This window comes from Phaethon aethereus (assembly GCF_964289735.1).
Source record: "Phaethon aethereus genome assembly, chromosome: 6".
In the NCBI taxonomy this organism is placed as follows: Eukaryota; Metazoa; Chordata; class Aves; order Phaethontiformes; family Phaethontidae; genus Phaethon; species Phaethon aethereus.
Window position 1 is genome coordinate 20847445 of NC_138580.1, and position 18816 is coordinate 20866260.

The window sequence follows — 18816 nt, forward strand, 5'->3', positions numbered from 1 at the left end:
TGGGAAAAGTTCATGGGCATCTATCTACACAGAAGACAGAAGCAGGAGACACAAACAAGAGCGTGCTAAAATTCAGCTGAAAACTGTGCAATTGAAGAGTTCACCGTCACTCCACGAAGTAAAACTCCAAGCACTAGTAACCTAAACCCCACTGACCTCTAAGTGCCACACTTTCTCTCTCCCTATAAGCATTGGCTTTCAAACACTGCCCAAAGGAGGAAATCCATAGGAAGAAATCTGGCTTCACATCGGAGAAGAGATTCAAGTTGTGGCTAACAGCTATCCAGCTGTTCTTTTCACACACATAAAAGAACAACTTCCAGAATTTTTGGAATTTTTATTACATGGATATAAAGTCGCTACCATTGTGGGGCTAGTTTAAAGCAGAAAGGCTCTCTTTGGATCCAAAAATTCAAAGCTGACACTTCAAAAACGTCCCAAACTAAAAGAATATCCTAAGGAGAATACAGACAAGGGAAGAGGGCCTAAAGCAACAAAAGCCTTGCCTAATCTTAGAAAGAGAAAAAGGAATTACCTCAGACTTTTGTGATTACAAACAGCTTATCACTGACTTCTAACTGAAGTATATAATGAAGCTGCAACAAACTTACTCCACCAGTTCAACAGCAGCAAACCTACTCAGTTCAGAAGATGACACTGAAACTTCCTTCCACCTAGATTGTCCACAAGGGAGGGAGACAGGTACGCAACCTCTGCTAATTATTCGACTACTTATAAAAAAACAAAACAAAAAAAAAAGGGGGGGAGGGGGGTGAATCTCCATATCCAGTGCCAGATCTCTGAATGAACGAACTGCTCTGAATGAACTGCTTCTTTCTTGCTGCCATTGAAATAGTTAACTGAAAATATTTGTTAATCAAAGCCACAGATAAACATAATGGCATGTAATACTGGTACAGCTACGTCAGTTTGAGGATGTGATTCACGTTTTCTGATGGATCTCATTTTACTGCCAGAAGCCAAAAAGTTTTTTAACGGGTTGAGCTTAATGACTAAATTTTTACAATTTCAAGAAATGCTATGCCATGTGTAGCTATTCCTTCCTATTGTTCATAAAGTATCACATGCTCTTCTACAAACAGACTGGAGATCTTCTACCACATTGAGCATTTATTCACATGATACCACAAAATGACTCAAGGAAACACTCTCAGTGCATGACTGAGATGTGAAACGTGATGTGACAGGATGTGGGAGAAGCCAATAACTGTAGATAAAGTTTTCCAGATTACATTTTTTTTTAATTTTATTTTTAAAATTAAAGTTAAAAACGCATAAAATTATTACTTCTAATCTTGGACCTTTTGTTTACATGTAACAGAAGAACTGTTTATATACTTTAACATTTTCTTTCTAAGAGTATGTTGCTGGCAAATGAACTGCACATTCTCAATTAATCATGGTAGGATTTGCAAGGGTATTTCTACCTTAAGTTGCTAAAGTTTTTCCAAGTGTCTCTGACAAACATTTATTTACAAATTAAACAATTCACTGGACACTTCATTTCCTAGTACAGATCTCTGCACCACGAACAGGAAGAGGCAGCATCAGCTTGTCGGAATACAGAGAGATTTCATTCAGGAAATGTGAAGGAAAATCCAGAACTACTTCTCTAGTAGTGACAGCATGCACGACATCCGTCTCTGCTGCAGGGGGCAGAGCTTTGACTGACACCATATAGACCTTCCAACAAGGCCACTCAGTCAGGGTACCAAGTAATTTTAAAATCTGCATCTACAGTCAACACATATAAAACACTTCTCATTGCATAGGATGAAGTTTCAGCATTTATGTTATGTGTCATTATTTCCAAACATTCTCAATTCTACCAGAAGAACTTATTCTGGATTAAGTGCTGGCAAGCAGTCTTAAAAAAAAAGAAAAAAATCCCGTAAACTTGTTAGCTGGCAGGCTTTACATATTGGAGCTACAGAATCCAGGAACATTTTTCGGTACGTAAAAGTAGGAAGAAAAAAAAAGGCAGAAGCCTATAAGCAGTATCTTAAAGAGCACCATCAGAAAGAAAAAGCAGTAACAGATTGATTTGTTTCAATATTTCTAAAACTATCATCGCACCAAATGCCTTTTTTTTTCTAAAATAAAGCATTATATATTTTTAAGGTTTCATTTAACATTTACAATTGGTTGCATTTCTCTCCTTCTCCTTTATTCATTTGAGATTTATGGATAAAGAGGCATTACAGCAGCGCATTTGGGAGGAAGACTGGAAAATTTGTAAGAATGTTTGGGCAGTGGAAATATGAGAACATTCAAAGAAAGATGCTTAGAAATAAGACAGAGTCCAACAGTTCAGACAATGATGTCAGATCCTTATTACTTTTCCAAAATAAGCTCCTTCAGATTCTCTCCTATCTCCCTCATTATTGACAATCAGCTCTGAAGGAATGCTTATAAAATGCTTTGGTTTTCTATACCGTCTAGATTTTCACCTTGCTTTTCTATAAAGGTGAACAAGCATTGCCTGGTGTGTTGAGACTATCTCAATAATACCTGGGGGTGGGATAGGCACCCTACACTGCAGAACAACAATCAAAACAAAATCCAAAAGTTACCTAGATTTCAAAATCCTGATCCTTGTACGCATCACTTGGAAGAAAAACAGATCCCTCTCCCCACCCCCTAACAAACTCACCCACCCAACAAGAAACAAAAGGGAAGCATTAAGGAGCTAAAGGAAGAGAGACAAATCTGACCCAGTTCCATCAGTTCATTTCTACAACAAATATCCTGATAACCTGTCATGCAGACATCAAATTATATATCTAATTCTGAGGCAGGATAGCATATAATACATTAAGAAAATTACTGCTACGGGACCAATGAAGTCATAAGTAAACTGATTTAGTTGAAAGGAGAAAAATAATAAAATAAACCCCATTTCATGTCTCTAGCTATCACTGCTGCCTTAAGATCTCAGCTCCAAGTCCTGCATGATGTCCAAGGCACTACTCAACTGTACATAAGTAAGCAGACGAGAACAGCAACTGCAAAGACAGACAATGAACCCTCTTTGAAGTGCCGTATGAAAGGAAGCCCTTCTCCCCTTTAACACTGTAGCGAAAATAGTCTCCATGCCCATGTATGTACAAGGGAATAAGATGCATTAACCTAGGTAAAACGTGATACATAATATTTATACACAAAGACACATTTAGAAAAAGAAGAATCTATAGTTTGAGGGTGAAGGGGGGAAGAGAAATCAGATACAGGCAGCATGGAACACAGGGGAAAAAAACCAACTACAGATGGAAGGACCAAGCTGAAGAGCCAGGTTCTTTTTAAATCTCAAATTTTAAAGTAACACACAAAAACAGAATCCAAAAAGCCAAAAACAGAATATGTCTATGAAAGAGTTTAAGGACAGGGTCACACATTGCAAAACAGTTTAAGGTAATAGGAGGAAGGAATCTCCTCCCCCATAAAGGAAGAAAAAAAAACCCAAAACACCCAAAATCCAAGTGTTGTCTTCAGGAGCATCTGCCACCAATAAAATCAGATGGGGAAAGACCATTTCAGATTCCAAATGTTAAACGCCACAACAGTTAAGGTGCCTTCAGAATTGTTACAATTATTCAAAGTTCCTAAGTATGACCTATGAAAAAGGCTTTTAGAAAAGACGCAGTAGCACATTGAAGTTTAAGATTCAGCAAAACAGGACCTTCTCCAAGTAGTGAGTACTTTAAAAACTGAATGAGGTAAAAATAGCTCAAGGAGGGTGCCAAGGATGGAATTAGTGAGGCTGCTTTGTAGTGTGGGTGGAAGGAGAGGATCAAAATTGCAGGCAAGGGGAAGCAAGAGACCATGAATCACAGACCAGCAGAGGATACAGAAACATTTATGTCTGGAGACTTCATAAAGTAGATGGAGAAAGCAATAACTCTTAAGAAATTAAAGTCTGGGAACCTCAGGATAACTTTCAACACATAGCGGTACCAAATTTTTGAATTAAAGTTTCTGAATTAAAAAAAAAACAAACCCTACCCCCACTTCCCCCACCCCCCACCCCCCAAAAAAAAAAAGGTCAAAGCCCAGATTTCTGCCATGGCTTGAATTCTGATCTTACACAAACTCCTGAAAATCATCACAAATTCCACCTCTGGCAATTCTACTTACTACACAGTCGCCATCAACTAACACCTTGTTTGTCTTACAAACTAGAGAACTAAAAATAAATCCATCCATGCAAATAGTTTCTGTGCCCTTAAAGCCAGACTGGTTTCATATTTAATTCTGCACAACATGCATTTTTAATGAAAAGAACAAAAGGTTTAAGTCCACAGCTAGTCGTGAAGAAAGATGTACTTCATTTTTGCCTGAAGGGGTTACAACCCAGCATGACCAGTTGTAAACATTTGTTTTCTCAATTTTGTTACTAACAGACCTTTTGGCTCCTCTTTTTTTTTTTTTTACTAGATCCAGAGACAAAACATTGTAAAGTACAAGTAATGAAAACCAAGTAAACAATGCTTTCAACACTGCTGTGACAAGGACAGTTAAACAATAGATACCTCACCAGATTATCTTCTACCTGCAACACTACATCCAGTTGTTTTGTCAGTCTAGTTTGACAGTTCAGGAGGACTGTACTAGGTTTTACACAGTAAAATAGCAATACAATGATACTTAAACACATGTCAAAATAGTAAATGACAAAACCCAAACTTCACATTGTATTCTCCCCTATAGCCCTTCCAATTACCTTGACACTGACACATAAGAAGTATCTGGGCAACAGTAACAGAACATTTCCACTGCTACCCTACTGACAGTCCCATATTCTGGAACATTCTTATTTAACCCACTGCTGAATAACAGCAAAGCTCCCAGCGTGTCAATCTGGGGAAAGAAAACACCACAAACAAGTCAAATGGGATGCAACGTGCAATAAAAAAAAATAATAATTTTACGAAAACAACAGAAAAAGCAGTCCCTCCAGGCAACTTTGTCAATCATATGTTTGTATTATAGGGATGACTGAAAGAGATGTTTATGCCTTTTCCATAGCAAAACATTTAAAAGTTACCTGCTAAAAACCCATGTACAGAGCCTTAGTCTTTGGAAGAAAATGCATCTGAAGGTCTGACATGAAAGCCAGGTGAAATATTGGTGAAAATTAGTTCCCAACAGTAAGCCAAGGCCCATGAAAAGAACGAGATTTTTAAAACAACAAATCAATATCTGGGCATATTAAATCGAAAAGGGATTTGATTTTAAAGAAAAATACAAATTCTAATGCTGTTATTTTGACATAGAGTGTTGTGGGTTTCTTTTTTTATTAAGACAGTATCACTTTGCAGGAGAGATGTAGGGCAAAGAACAAAAACTGTACCATTGTGGTATCTGAGAAAAATTCAAGCTCACAACATTTCTTGTTTAGCACAGAGTAATCATTTGCATTGTTTGGGAAGGAGGAGAGGTTGGTTTGTTTGTCTATTTTTAAATAAGTTTGACCTTCTTTTCCAAACCAAGTAGCTCTATTTCCAGAACAGAAATAAAATACAAAGAAATGTGCAGACAGGATTTTTAAAATACAGCTAAGGAAGTACAGCTTGGAAGCTATTTCTTCAATGAAAACCTCTGTAGAACTAAAGCTTCCAACAAAACCAGTGCTTTCTCACAGAAGAAAGCTTATTCCTAGCTGAAAATACTCGTGTGCTCTATTTTCTTTAACTGAAAATAACAAACCTGACAACCCTAGTCTTGCAGCACAGTTGACATATATGCAAGCTCCCCAGGGAGACATTTCATAGATAGATTAGGGATCCATCCTTTAACCACCTACAGCACTTTGATCATTTACAACCACTAAAAGATGCATATAAATGTACAAGCCCATTTTGAACCAGATAATCGAGCAAATAAACAACAAATCCAAGAACTCTCAATTCTGTAAAGATTCCCATGGTGTTCCACTTCTGACGCATAAAAAATGTTTCTTAAACTATGAAAAAAATGCACATTTATCCAATAGTCCATTACCATGCAGATTTTGTCAGAATGCATCTATTGGAACTCAAGTTAGTAAATGTTTATTTTCATACAAAGAGTTGCATTTTTAATTGTGGGACCTTACCTTAGGAGAGAATTCAGGTGAAACCAAGCTTTTAATTGCTTGTTACAGCTGAAGACAGCAGGGGGTGGTTTTCCCCCTTGAACCCTCCATTGTCACATGCTGCACAGTCAGAGTTTCCTCTTCATTGTGCTAATGCTGGGCATGGCCACAGAACTCTACAGGAGTCTAGGAGCCAACATCTCGGCTTCTTGTCATCCTCTAATTCCCCGATGTCAGCTCTCTGAGTTTTAGAGCAGTACATAGTGATAGCAAATACTCACAGTAAAGAGCAACTCTTTCTCAAACAGCAGGCAGCTACGTGAACTTAAGTCAGAGAAGCAGGTCAGCTGTTGGCAAAGCAAGTGAGAGCCAGGTGAAAAGGAAAGAAAACGCACAATCAGATCTGTTTTAACTTGCAAGCAGCCTTAAAAGAACACCCAGCACTCCTTGCATCCACTACATGAACAGTGCAACTCATCATATTTACTCATTAATTTCTAGGAAAAAAAATATTTAGTTGAGCAGGCACTAACATTGTTACAGCTCCAATGGCTGGCTGAATAATTTGGCACCTGCTGCTCCCCAGCACGTATGAAACTACAACAGTGGCAGCTAGAAACAGCAGCAAACTAGAAAACCTTGCACACTTAGAAACTTTCTTCCAAACTACAGTCAAGAAAGTCAGAAGCAGTAGTGGATTTCATGAAGGCAGACCTATTTAGATGTTGCCAGATTAAAGGAGAAACATTTATTTGTGACTTTAAAATATTCCTAGTGAGTTAATTTATCTGCCAGATGACAGGAATCCTGTAAATATCTTCAGTCTCCTCTAAAATCTAAGCCTTTGGTCCCCTGCAATGGGCTCTTTTCTTCTTCCACCCAACACAGATATGCCTACAAAACATAAACAGTGATCTTCAGGTTTACATAAACATTGTAATCTCCTTTAAAGTTCACCAAAAAATCCAGTAACAATAGAAACAGAAGAACGTATCCTAAGGCAACGCTGAAACCCACCTTCCAGTCTCAAGCACTTTTTCCCTATCACATGCTTTTGATACCTCAGTAAAGACTAGCTCTCACTTTTCCTTTTCACAGGCTACCATCACATTTGGACGAAGCTTTGAAATAACTCTGCTCATTTCTCTATTTGTGTATTACCCTCCCACACATTTTTTCACACTAGTATCCACATTCCTCAACCCCCTAAGGTTTCCTTGATCTCATTCCCACAGCAACACACTCCAACAGTCAACATTACCACTGACTACTTGATAGGCACTCAGCTATGACTTCAGACTTGACAAAGTTTGAGTAATCAAACCAGCTTTTAAATATAGCATTCAGTTCATGGCACCACTGTTTCATGTAACTATTTGACATTGCCTTTGTTAAGGCAGATACATTAAAAAGAACATAATCACCTCAAAAAGTATTACGTGTATGTTCAGAACTCAGATGGCAAATTACCCCCTGGAATGATTAGCATTCAAGTGGCTCCTGATGGGGATCCACCCACAAAGTAGCTAACTCACTCCCTGTTCCAAACATCCAGCAAACTCGATGGTCACAAATTCTCAAAGTTCTTTCCATTTTGTTATTGAGCAATTAGTTGATCTTCATCAGGGTCATGGGGGTGAGAAAAAAAAAAAATGAGCCAACTATTTATCTTGAAGTCCTCAATCTAATAGATAAAGCACATCTAAGATTGGACTATTTGTTAGATCCATGCCAGCCTAACTTCTGATCCTAGGCAGTGCTACCATTTAGTAGCACAAGCACAAAAGGTCTTGCATTTATTCATAAATATGCATATACGACAATGAAATACATAGAGCAACAGCTAATTCACTGCAAGATAAAAATGCAGCTTTGTCCCTGACTTAAATTTCACCAAACAGCAAATTCAGACACTGCCACCCCGCAATCTGCTGCTGTAGCTTGGCAATAGGACACTTGGTTTGAAGCTATTGCCACACTTTCTGTCCCATCCCACACTCCAGAACAGACAAAACTTTCATTTATACTTGAACAAACCTGTGGTGATGTCATGAACTGACTCAACCGACAATGTGAAAGAGAGGAAGAGAGCTCAAATCAGTGTTCTAGGCTTCATGCCACACACTTCTCAACACTGAGCCACAGCTGATGTCTCCAGAGATCCGTAATCTGATTGAAATTATTTGATAAAAACTCAATGGTTACACACACAAGAGAAAAGGTAGGTTTCTTGTTCTTTCTGAAAACATCTCTCACTTCCTCAGACAGCCCTAAACATGGGAAAAAGACATCATTCCTGTTGTTCTTATTAAACTTTTCAAACATATTCACTAGGCCAAGCAACCAGGGAACCGGGAGCATGAAGACGCACAGGAGGAGCATTTCTGGCAGTCAGCTAACCAAAGGTTAGTTTGGCTCCCATATAACCTCCCCATACAAGCATCTATCTTCAGCCCCTGGAGAGCAGCTGTACCTCCTAAGCATGTTTTCATTAGACACACAAAAAAGAAAATGACAAAACAAGGGGGGTGTGCTTAGGTAAAGCAGGTCAGAAGCTGTTATTTTGAAAGTAAGCATATAGCTTTAAATATGATTTAAGGGAACAAATGAAATTATCTAAAATTATCAGAAACTGATTAGAATTGAATTAAAGGTGGACTCAATATGCATTCTAGTATTTCAAAGGAAATGTCATACCAAAATCCAAATTTGCTCCAATATTTTAACAACATAGTAACTTATAATACAGTTCTTCATGGTAAAAGCCTGTGTCAACTAGTGAAATCTACTTGTTAATGTAAAAAATTATTTACTCCAGGGTACAGGACTGCTATCCAGCAACAGCAGGAAAACTGTGTTCAAGAGACCAAATACAAACCACAGCCACTCTTCCTTTTTTTTTTTTTTTTTTTTTTTTTTTTAAAGTATTCAAACACACATTTTTCCTATCACCCTGTATTGCAGCCAATATATAAAGCCATTTCAGCTCTGTGATGAACACGAGCAGACTGTGTCAACTGGCCTGGCAGGAGCACAGTGTCATAAGTGCTGCTCAGACTCAAGGCAAGAGAGATGAGCTATAAAATGCCTTAGAAGTAGGTCCAGCCAACTTTATTCTGCTACCAGAAGAAACTACGTGTCATGTCCAGACAGTTACTGGGCACACCTCCTATTCACCAAATTCCAAAAAATTCCAGCCAGTTACTGGGCACACCTTCTATTCACCATGTAAAAAAAAAAAAATTCCAGAGGAGGCTGTTTTTGTAAAAGTCTTCACTGATTTACCTTGATTGTATGGTGAGAATAACACTGGCATATTTTTCCCCAAATCCAAACAAACATTTGTATTCAGAACCAGTTTTAATAAACAATTTTGATAGGAAAGCATAATCCTGCATGCAAAAAAAATTATCTTCCAGGATATAATTACAGGATCTTTTCCCAAAGCTTGTCCCCATAGAACTGATAACATAATTAGGTATTGAAAAGCCGCCGATGATTAAGTTATCTAGAAGTTCCAAGGCTAAATAAACACCAATGCTTGAAAACTCACAAAACACCTTTAACACCTCTAGCCTTCTTGGCAGTTAGCATAAATAGTCTTTCTAAGCCGTGAAGAGTTATCAGTAATTATACCACATAACTTCAAACAGTGATTTAAGAACACATTTACCGGTGAACAGTTTTCAGCTGCAAATTAACAACATTCTTTCACCTGGCTAGACAGGTTAAGAAGAGATATAACACAGTATCATATCTTTTGGTAATTCATTTAAAGAAAATTGCTATTTCAACTGAAATTCTTCCCAGATTGCACAATTTTTCCTATCATCTCAGAGACAGAACCTCAATCCTGCTTACTGTTCAAAAACGTATCTGTGGATCATTTTCAGTAAACTGGGAGTTGCCGTTTTTTGTGGTACATCCAGATCTTTTTCCTCAAATCTAGCGTTTTGATGAGCAAATGAGACCATCTTCAGGAAATAATTAAGACAGCCAATAAAGACCTCTTGTTGTAACAAGAGAGGAATGGTAAATTGATTTCCTAAGTACCAAATTATATGGCAACAGCTGATAAAAGGCCTGAAAATATATCTGCAGGGCTAACACAAATAAGCACTGCTGTTAGGTACGTGTTTTTCAAAACTAAGATGTGAATGCTGACAGATGCTTGAAGTCACATTAAGGGAACAGACTACTTTTCCTGACTTCCAGAAGTCAAGCAACAGCCAAAGTTCAGTATAACCAACAGCTTTATGGCAGCTGACAGGCCCAGAGAAGCCATCAGAACAACCAAAATTTTAATTGTGCCTTTTTGCTTGTTTTCATGTTCCTGCCCCCAAGTAAATCTGAGGACCTTCAAGTCACACTGTTTTAGTCACTTCCTAGCCTTGTACCATGCTGTATTATCCTATGCTCAGTCCTTTCCAGTGTGCTTACATACCCAAAGTCTTAAAAATGCAGTGATTATCTATACTGTAACTATACCTTCTACACTGAGTAACTTCATTTCTCAATGGCCATACATAAACGTGGAATTGCCATGAGGCCCAAAGTGAATAAACAGGCCTCCTCTAGGAGTCTTCCATATCCACTAGAGCCATGATTTCAAACTGATCTGATTGCTACTGCAAATGCTACTGTAAATTACCATCAACTGCACCTGTTTATCTTGTATTCATTTGGTCAGAAATCCAACGAATTCATTTTGCATATAATATGAAAGCTTCAAGAAAGTCTTGGTATTAAAAAATACACTTACCATGTATTTTGCCCTTCTATTTAAAGATAACTCCAACAGTCTTGTCAGTATTCTGAATCCCTCAAGTTTCTACTGAAGTTAGCGGGTTAATTCATTTTCTTCAAACGTACCTGACAGCCAGAAGTCCTCCTCCTCCTGCTCTATAAGTGGGGTAATTTCACTTAGATTTGAAATTACATTCTTTAAAGTTAGATTTTCTGCCAGATTATAAGCAATTCGTCAGAGGAGCCTAACATTTTAAAACAAACAAACCCTTTTACTTCTCCCAACAGATGCTGCTTGTTTATTTTTTTTCTCCTACAACGTGGGCAGTTACCACAGCACTGAGCAGTGCCCCGCTCTCCCACACCGCTACCACCGCTTTCACACAGAGAACTTAAAGATGACATACACACACCTTACAGATGGTCAGACGGGTAAATTTTGCGTTTTCAGAGATTTCCTAGAGGAGCCGATGCCGACAAGGAAGCGCTCCCCGACAGGTCCTGCACTAGCGGTTTCTGGCAATGCTGGAGGCCGGCAGGCAGGGTACGGCTCGTCCCTGCGGATATGCCCCCGGCGAGGGCTGACGGTGCAGCCCGCACAGGTACGCCGCTGCTCGGCCAGGCACCGCCGAGGAGGGCGCCGGCGATCCGAGGGCCAGACGTGCTCGTCACGCCGGAGAGCCCGTTTTCAGCCAGGGGAACCAGCCGAGGTGCCGCCAAGGCGCGGGGGACGGCGCTCTGCCCGCCGGTTCCCGCCGCACCGGCAGCCGTTTAACGGTCGCGCTGCTCCATCTGCCTCCGCCTCCCCGCTCCCGGCTCGGCCGAGGCGCTGCGCTCCCGCGCGGTGCTTCCGCGTCGCTCCCTCCGCTGCCGAAGGCAGGGAGGGGGCGCGGGGCAGCCGCCCCTCGCCCACGGTTGCCTCCCGAACGCCGGCACCTCACAGCCGGGCGCGCGCACCACCGGCCTCCCCGACCCGAGCTGCCCCCTCGCACCTCACCTCACCCGGCCTCACACGGGGCCCGGCATGACCGCGGGTCCCCGCCGGCTGTCCCTCTGGAGCCGGGGGGCGCCCGGGCCTCCCACCCGTGCGGTGAGCTCTGCTTACCCCGAGGGCGGCGGGGCTACCGCCTGCGGAGCGCGGCCGTCCATGCCGGCGGCTGGGCGAGCGCAAGTCGGCTCTCGGGGGCAGGGCGGGCGCAGCCGCTGGGATCCGCCCGCACAGCGCCTCGGCTCTCCGCCTCACCTGCTCGGGGCGGGCTGAGGAAGACGGCCCCGCTCCGCCGCCCCCAGCGCCGCCTTGCTCCCGAGCCCAGGCATTCCCCGCTGTTTACAGCACGGCTATGGGACGCCTTCCCGGGGCGGCGGCCGCGGCCACGCACACGGCTCCCGCCGGGCTGGCTACGCCGGGGCGGCCGCTCACTGAACCACACCTTGGGCGGAGGGGAAAAAAACACACACACACACACACACACACAAAAAAAACAAACTTCGCGGCGAGAAACTTGAAACGCGGAACCTTTCCCGCTCCGGCACCCGCGGAGACACAGAACCTCCCTGTTCCCATGCCAGCTCCTCCCTCCCTCCCTCCCTCCCTCCCGCTCTCGCTGCCTGCCCGCCTCCACACACCCGGCTCTCCCTCCAGTGGCGGCCCGGGTGCGGGGACTCCGCTCGGCCCCGGCCGCGGGCTGTCGGCGGCCAGCGGGGGCAGGGCCGCTCCTCTCGGCTGGAATTTTCCTCTCCCCGACCAAAAGTGTCCCGGCGGCCGCGCCGGGCTCAGCCCTTCCCCATTCCAGCCACCAGGGCGCGGGGCGAAATCCCTACAGGTGGGCAGAGCCAGGCGAGGAGCCCCGGGCCGGCCGGGGGCAGGGGCGGCGGCCAGACCCCGCGGCGGGATCCAGCGCCCGCAGGCCGCCGGTTCTGTTCCGTGACCAAAGCTAGGTTCGCCCTCTGCCCGTTGTCGAGCGCGTCGGGGACTCGCCCCGGGTGTGTGCGCCTTGGTTTCTCCGCGGTTGTCCCCGGCAGCCCTAGGGTCGCCCCTCCGCCCCCCTCCCGCCGCCTCATCCCTGGCCGCCGGCCCCGGCCCCGGCCCCGGGGGCTGCCCAGCTGGCTGCAGCGGCTGAAGCACTGTGTGACCTGCTCACGTCGCGGGTAACCGGTGGCCGGTGCTAAGGGTGGCTTCGGCTGGATCTGCAGTTTGCTCTTCGAGAGCGGCGGGACTTGAGTCTTTTCTGTGTGACAGGCTGCTCCTTTGCAGTACCTAAAGCGCAGATGGGGCAGTAGGTGCTACTTGCCCCTGTCAGCACAGGGCACCTTCCCAGCTGGGCCGTGTGACCAGGAGATGATAACGCAGCGTGAGATACAACTCTTCATGCAGGTAATATTTTGGACAGTGCTTAACACAACGTTGAAAAATAGTCAACGACAAAGCATTTATACTTTTTTTTTTCCCCCCCAAAGCAGAACATTGCATTTTTGTATCCATGTCCTTTTTCTGAACAGCTCTAAGATTAAATATCTGGAAAAAATATTATAATGGACCATTCTATGTTAATAATACGAACATTGTCTAGCATCTAGTATAACATAGATCTGTACTTTAACAATATTTTGCTTCTCCCAGTATGTCCTTCTCATTTGTCCTGTGCTGCTTCAATAAAGATTTTCTTCTGCTTTTATTTTCTGCTTCTTCAATAGAGATTAAGTAACCCTGAAGCTGCCTGTTCTGACAGACCCTAGAGGTTGTTCACACCCTGAATAACCACATGCCATTATCAGGCATGGCCCATTAATTGTGTATGTTTCTTAAACCAAAAAATTAATCACTGATGAGACAGATGGATTTTCCACGGTCCAGTTTTCAAAGACACAGTGTTCAACAGACTGATCGATAAGAAGAATCACAACAACAATCCCCCTGAAGACCTTATGTAAGTCTCTGACCCTTTTTCTGACAGTCCACTTTCTGTTCTCAGGCTCCTCAAATTGTTTGGCAACTTTCTAGGTTAGGATGAAGGTTGACAAATAATTCCTTTGTATGTTGACTGTTCCTGCAGTAAGGGCAGGGTAACTTTTTGCAATCACAGCGTAGCCTTGGTTTAAGTACAAAAGAACTTCATGTTTCCAACTAGCTACTTCTTGGGCAAAACCATTAAGTAACTGCATCTTCTAAATAGTAATGAAACTCCCATGTTGCAAAGGTGTCAGATGATTCAACACTATAGCACTGTTTCAACTGAACTGAAGACCTTCGTAGCTGATTGTATATTGGCTAGAATAGTAAGATAAGTTGGTGTGATGTTGTCATCCCTTCTAATAAACTTTGCTGGGCCAACAGATAAGGAACTGTTGTACCATTCTCTTTATAATCTCATTTGAAAACCACTATATGCTATACTGTAATTCTTTTGGCAAGTACTAATGCCATGAAGATTGCAATCTATTGAATAGCTCACATGGGCTAATAATTGAAACTCAGCAATGCCAGGGAGAAAAGTGACATCAGGGAAAGAACCTAAAAAAATGTGTGAGTAGTGGCAATTTCCAATAGAGACCGGTGAATTATCTAAAAAAGCAGTTCACTGAATAATGCCAATCTCACTTAGAGGGGAGAGCTTATGCTTATCTTCTTACACTACCACCTCTCTTACTCAAATCTTGATTGTTAACTAAGTATGAAATACTGATCACTAGAAACAATCTAGGATCTAAACTTAAGTGCCTGCAGGCCATGTTCTCCAGTGACAGTTTTATGATGACTAGACTTAAAATAGCGGGTTTTCTGAGATGCTGGAGATACCATTTGTCCTAGGGATCTCAGTTTTTAAAAACAAATTCTAGACTCCTATGGCACTTTGTATTCTAATAATAGAAAATCACTCCTGTGTTCAAGTTTCATAAGATGTTGACAGAGTCAAATTATTTTTTTTTATTTTTCTATTTTTAAAAAGTTCACAACTTTATCCTGAACTCAAAATGTTGCTCATATAAGCAAATAAAACTGTCATACACGATAAAAAGAAGGCTGCAAGAGGGAATACCAAGTCAATGGGCTATTAATACACTATTCATGTCTCTCCAATTGAGTAGTCAAAAGCAAGAACAGTTAAAGAAAAGTTTTTTCCCTAGTTTTTTCAAGCTGATCTGTGAAGATATCGTTGTCACAGTTAACAAAGAAGGAAGCTATTATTATTAACCTATATTAATAATATATTATTAGCACAGTTGCAGTAATGCCATCCTTTGTCTATGGTTTGAGGTAAAACTATCACTTAGCTGGAGGCATTAATCCATGTGACAAGCCACCACCCGTTGCACTCAGTGAACGTACTTGGTGCCATTGTATATTCAGTATAAATGTTTGCAGATTAATACCCAGTTCTGATTACTGTTAGCATAACCTTCAAGTTATGCTTGTAGTAAGAACTGTTAGTTCCAACTGTTATTTGAAGGAGAACTTCTATCTTAGGTAGAGACGTGGAATTCCAGGCAGCTTACTAAGTATGGGTTTTTCATACAAGTTAAATGACTAAAAACAAAGTCCTGCCTGTTTTGAAAAAGCAGTAATATCCCATGGTGTTTTCATAACAGTCAGGAGTTGTCCTAGATGGCTTTGGGAAAATCTCTGTGCTTCCACCCACACGGTAGGATAGTGCTGGTTGTTGGTCTCCTGTGTTCAAGAGAGTGCCAGAAATGTGGAATACAAATATTTTGGGATGAAAGATGCTGTAGAAATGTAATAGATTGTGTGATTTTCAAACAGGTATGCCCATTATTGCCCGTGGTAAAAGCTATTAGATGTGTTAAACAGACCACAAGGTCTTACGATATTTTTCACTATTGTAAATGTCAGTTTACAAGGTCTTTCTTTTTAACAGCGTATTAGGGGCATTATGTGATTTAAGGAGGTAATCTGAATGCTCTCTTAGTGTAGTTTTGTACATAGAAAATCATACTGTATCACACACTAGATGTTTTGTGTGACATTGTGCAATATAGGTGTGAAATAGAATATGGAATTGAAGGGTGTTTTCCTTGTTAAATTAATTTTATGATGCATTATTAAAATATATTAGAAAGCTGAGCTGTTTTATTCTGCCAGTATAGCAGACACAATAAATATCTTTTTTTTTACCCTTACAGTATAAACATAAAACAAGAAATTATTACATGACTCTTGCTTTTGTTTAAATGAAAACCAAATCTGTATGTGATTTTTTTCTACAGAGCAGGCAATCAGCTTACATCGCATCGTGTTGAACAGTTGCCTTTTCTGTGTTTGCATTCCAGCATGCGGGTGAGGTTTTGGGAAGCATGCACACACATGCATATAGCCACTGAAAGTATTGCTGTAGGCACAGGGGCAGGTTTTTGTGCCCATCTAAACAGTGCATTTAATTGAAGAACACTATACACATCTCATCTATAAATACACAAGAGGAATAGTAAGCATTTTGTTAACGCCTTTTTTCTAAGGAGCTTGGGGAGCATTTCTAAATAATACAATGTTACCACCATTAAGAAGTTAAAATTATTATTTCTGTCTAATGTTAAATAACCTCAGTGCCTGCAGATTACACAATTTGCTAAAATCCCAGCTAGTTAACAGCACAAATGGGATAGCACTACTTTATATCACAACTACTTGTATTCTCTACTCTCATCAGCAGATGATCTTAAAGAAAATTGGATTACAATAATAAAAGGCATCTGCCTGGGTGGATCCTATATTTTTAAGTACATGGAAAATTATAAAACTGGTTTTAAAATGAGTAGGCTCAAAATTTGCATCAGAGATTTACCAAGTAGGGCACTGATACATGGATTTGATAACCATCTGAGCATAAAGACATCCTATGCAATATGTTGATGGATTTATATTCAGTTTAGGGTAGGGCTACTGATTTTTTTAAATCGGAATAGAGTAGAATGGAATGGAATAGAGTAGTTCATTTGGGACGGACCTACAATGATCCAAGGACCAACTGCCTGACCACTTGGACCGGCTGATTATTGAAGTGCAATGAAACATATAAAAGAATGATTTATCTTCTCTTACACAAGGAAAAAATAGGAAATAGTTCAAGTTAGGACTATCCTATCTATGTAACCCAAAGTAATATTAAAATTACCCTACAGCTGGGTTTGTACTAGTGTACTGCTTTGCAATGGAGTCCAATGACAGTAACTAAAGCATCACAGACTTCTCTAACCTAAACAGAATTACACAGGTGGTACCATTTAGTCTTCTTGTTTAATGTTACATTTTAGTAATTTATATGTAGGTCATATCTATGCTTGCCATCTACACAAAGACAGGTTTCACCCTGACAAGGAGATGGATCACGTTATTCTAAATTGTAAGCAATGCAGCTGTCTGTTTAATGCTTTGGCCTGATAGAGGAACTACAAATAAGACTACAAAAATGTACCTGATACTGTCAGATATAGGGCTAAGTAATTTTTGCCTTTTATAGGTTTTCCCAATAGTTGCTACTACATATAATAGTAAATGCAGGGGCAGATCCAAAAACATTTTCTTCTTTCATTAATACTGCCCCAAACAGATTTTCTTCCTAATGCGTACATTACAGGCATTTACTTTCTTAGAGATACATTGTCCTTTTGGGTAATATTTAAGATTAGCATGATGCATTCCCATTGCTACCATTATGTTTTTACACTGCTGGTTTTATTTTTGCCTTTGGATCATCCAGGTGAATGTTTTACCACATTACATTTCATGATTTGTAAGTTATTTTGCTCGTTGAACAGTGTTTTTGGGAATGCATTAAATAACAATTAGTGAGGTATTCATGTGGAATAACTTTTCACTTCAGTAGTATTAGAAAGCTTCAGATGATGCGGAGTAGTGAGAGATTTAAGATATGGTATCACATATGCCCTGAAGTATCCTGTTGCAATGTTAATTATTTTTCAAAACAGCTTTGTCTAATGCTTTCAAATCATGTTAACCGCAGTAGTTGCAATGAAGGATAGATAAGAGTGAATTTAAACATTAAGCTTGCCTAGGGTTTAGAAGAAACTGCAAGTTCACTAAATTGCCATCATGCACTAAATTTACAAATTATGAATGTTGATATATAACTAGGAAAGTAAGCTGTGCAAAAATCCTCAACAGTGAAGTCTATAGTCTGAACACTAAAAAATACTTAGGAAGAAAAACACCTTTGGGAAAAAACACGTTCATAATATTTATTCAGGTGATTAGTAATGCATTAGCTTATGTCTTATTGTATTATAAAATAACACTACAAGAAACATAATCTCCTTTTTCTATTAGAAAAACACACTTAGATCCAAAAGAGATTTGGCAATTTCTTCAACAGTGATAGAGAAAATGTAGCAATAGCTAAGCCATCAGTAGAGAAGTTATCTTAGGTCCTGAAAGCGATACTGCTATGGTTGTACTGTATCACGAAAGCAAGATATATTAGCCCAGGAGAAGATTTATGCTGCACAAATTTGTATCTCCTGGTACTTTAGCTAGCTCACTCAGAACTAGCCTGGGTAATTTTACAGGGCTCATTCTTTCTGCACACCCTCTGAGGCACTACGTACATTTAGGTGGAATCTACTGCCATATGTTACGATGCTTTTGCAGCGTGCATAACGCGGATGTTATGAAATGCATGCTCTGATTAGACAGCTGAATAAATGGGGAGGAGAGAGGGAAGAGGCGGTCCTCCTCTGGAACGCTAACAAGAGACGAGATGCTGCTCTGTGTGCAGCATGCTTATTCAGGTATGATGATTTAGGGACCTACTGATGGAATGGACCCCACAAAGGAGCTCCAAAAGGAGGTTGCCTATTATAAAGACAAGATGGTACCGAGATCTTCAGAATAGACAGATCCAAGATCATTCTGGTCACATATGTGCATACAGTGAATTCTAGGGACCTGGGGAAAGGTATTTGTCAAAAAAGGCTCGTCCCACCTTCAATGGTGGCAGTTTCAA

The 18816-nt window shown here is 41.0% G+C and overlaps 1 protein-coding gene across 1 annotated transcript in view; it reads right to left on the bottom strand.

Annotated features, from left to right (window-relative positions):
- Positions 1-12707, bottom strand: part of COBLL1 (cordon-bleu WH2 repeat protein like 1) — a gene marked incomplete at its 3' end in the record, with an annotated part of 84618 nt that extends 71911 nt beyond the window's left edge. Inside the window, exon 1 of the mRNA XM_082001863.1 lies at positions 12084-12707. Within this exon, the coding sequence (XP_081857989.1) occupies positions 12084-12157 (74 nt within the window). The 5' untranslated portion in view covers positions 12158-12707. The remainder of the gene's footprint in view (positions 1-12083) is intronic.
- Between the last annotated feature and the right edge of the window lie 6109 nt (positions 12708-18816).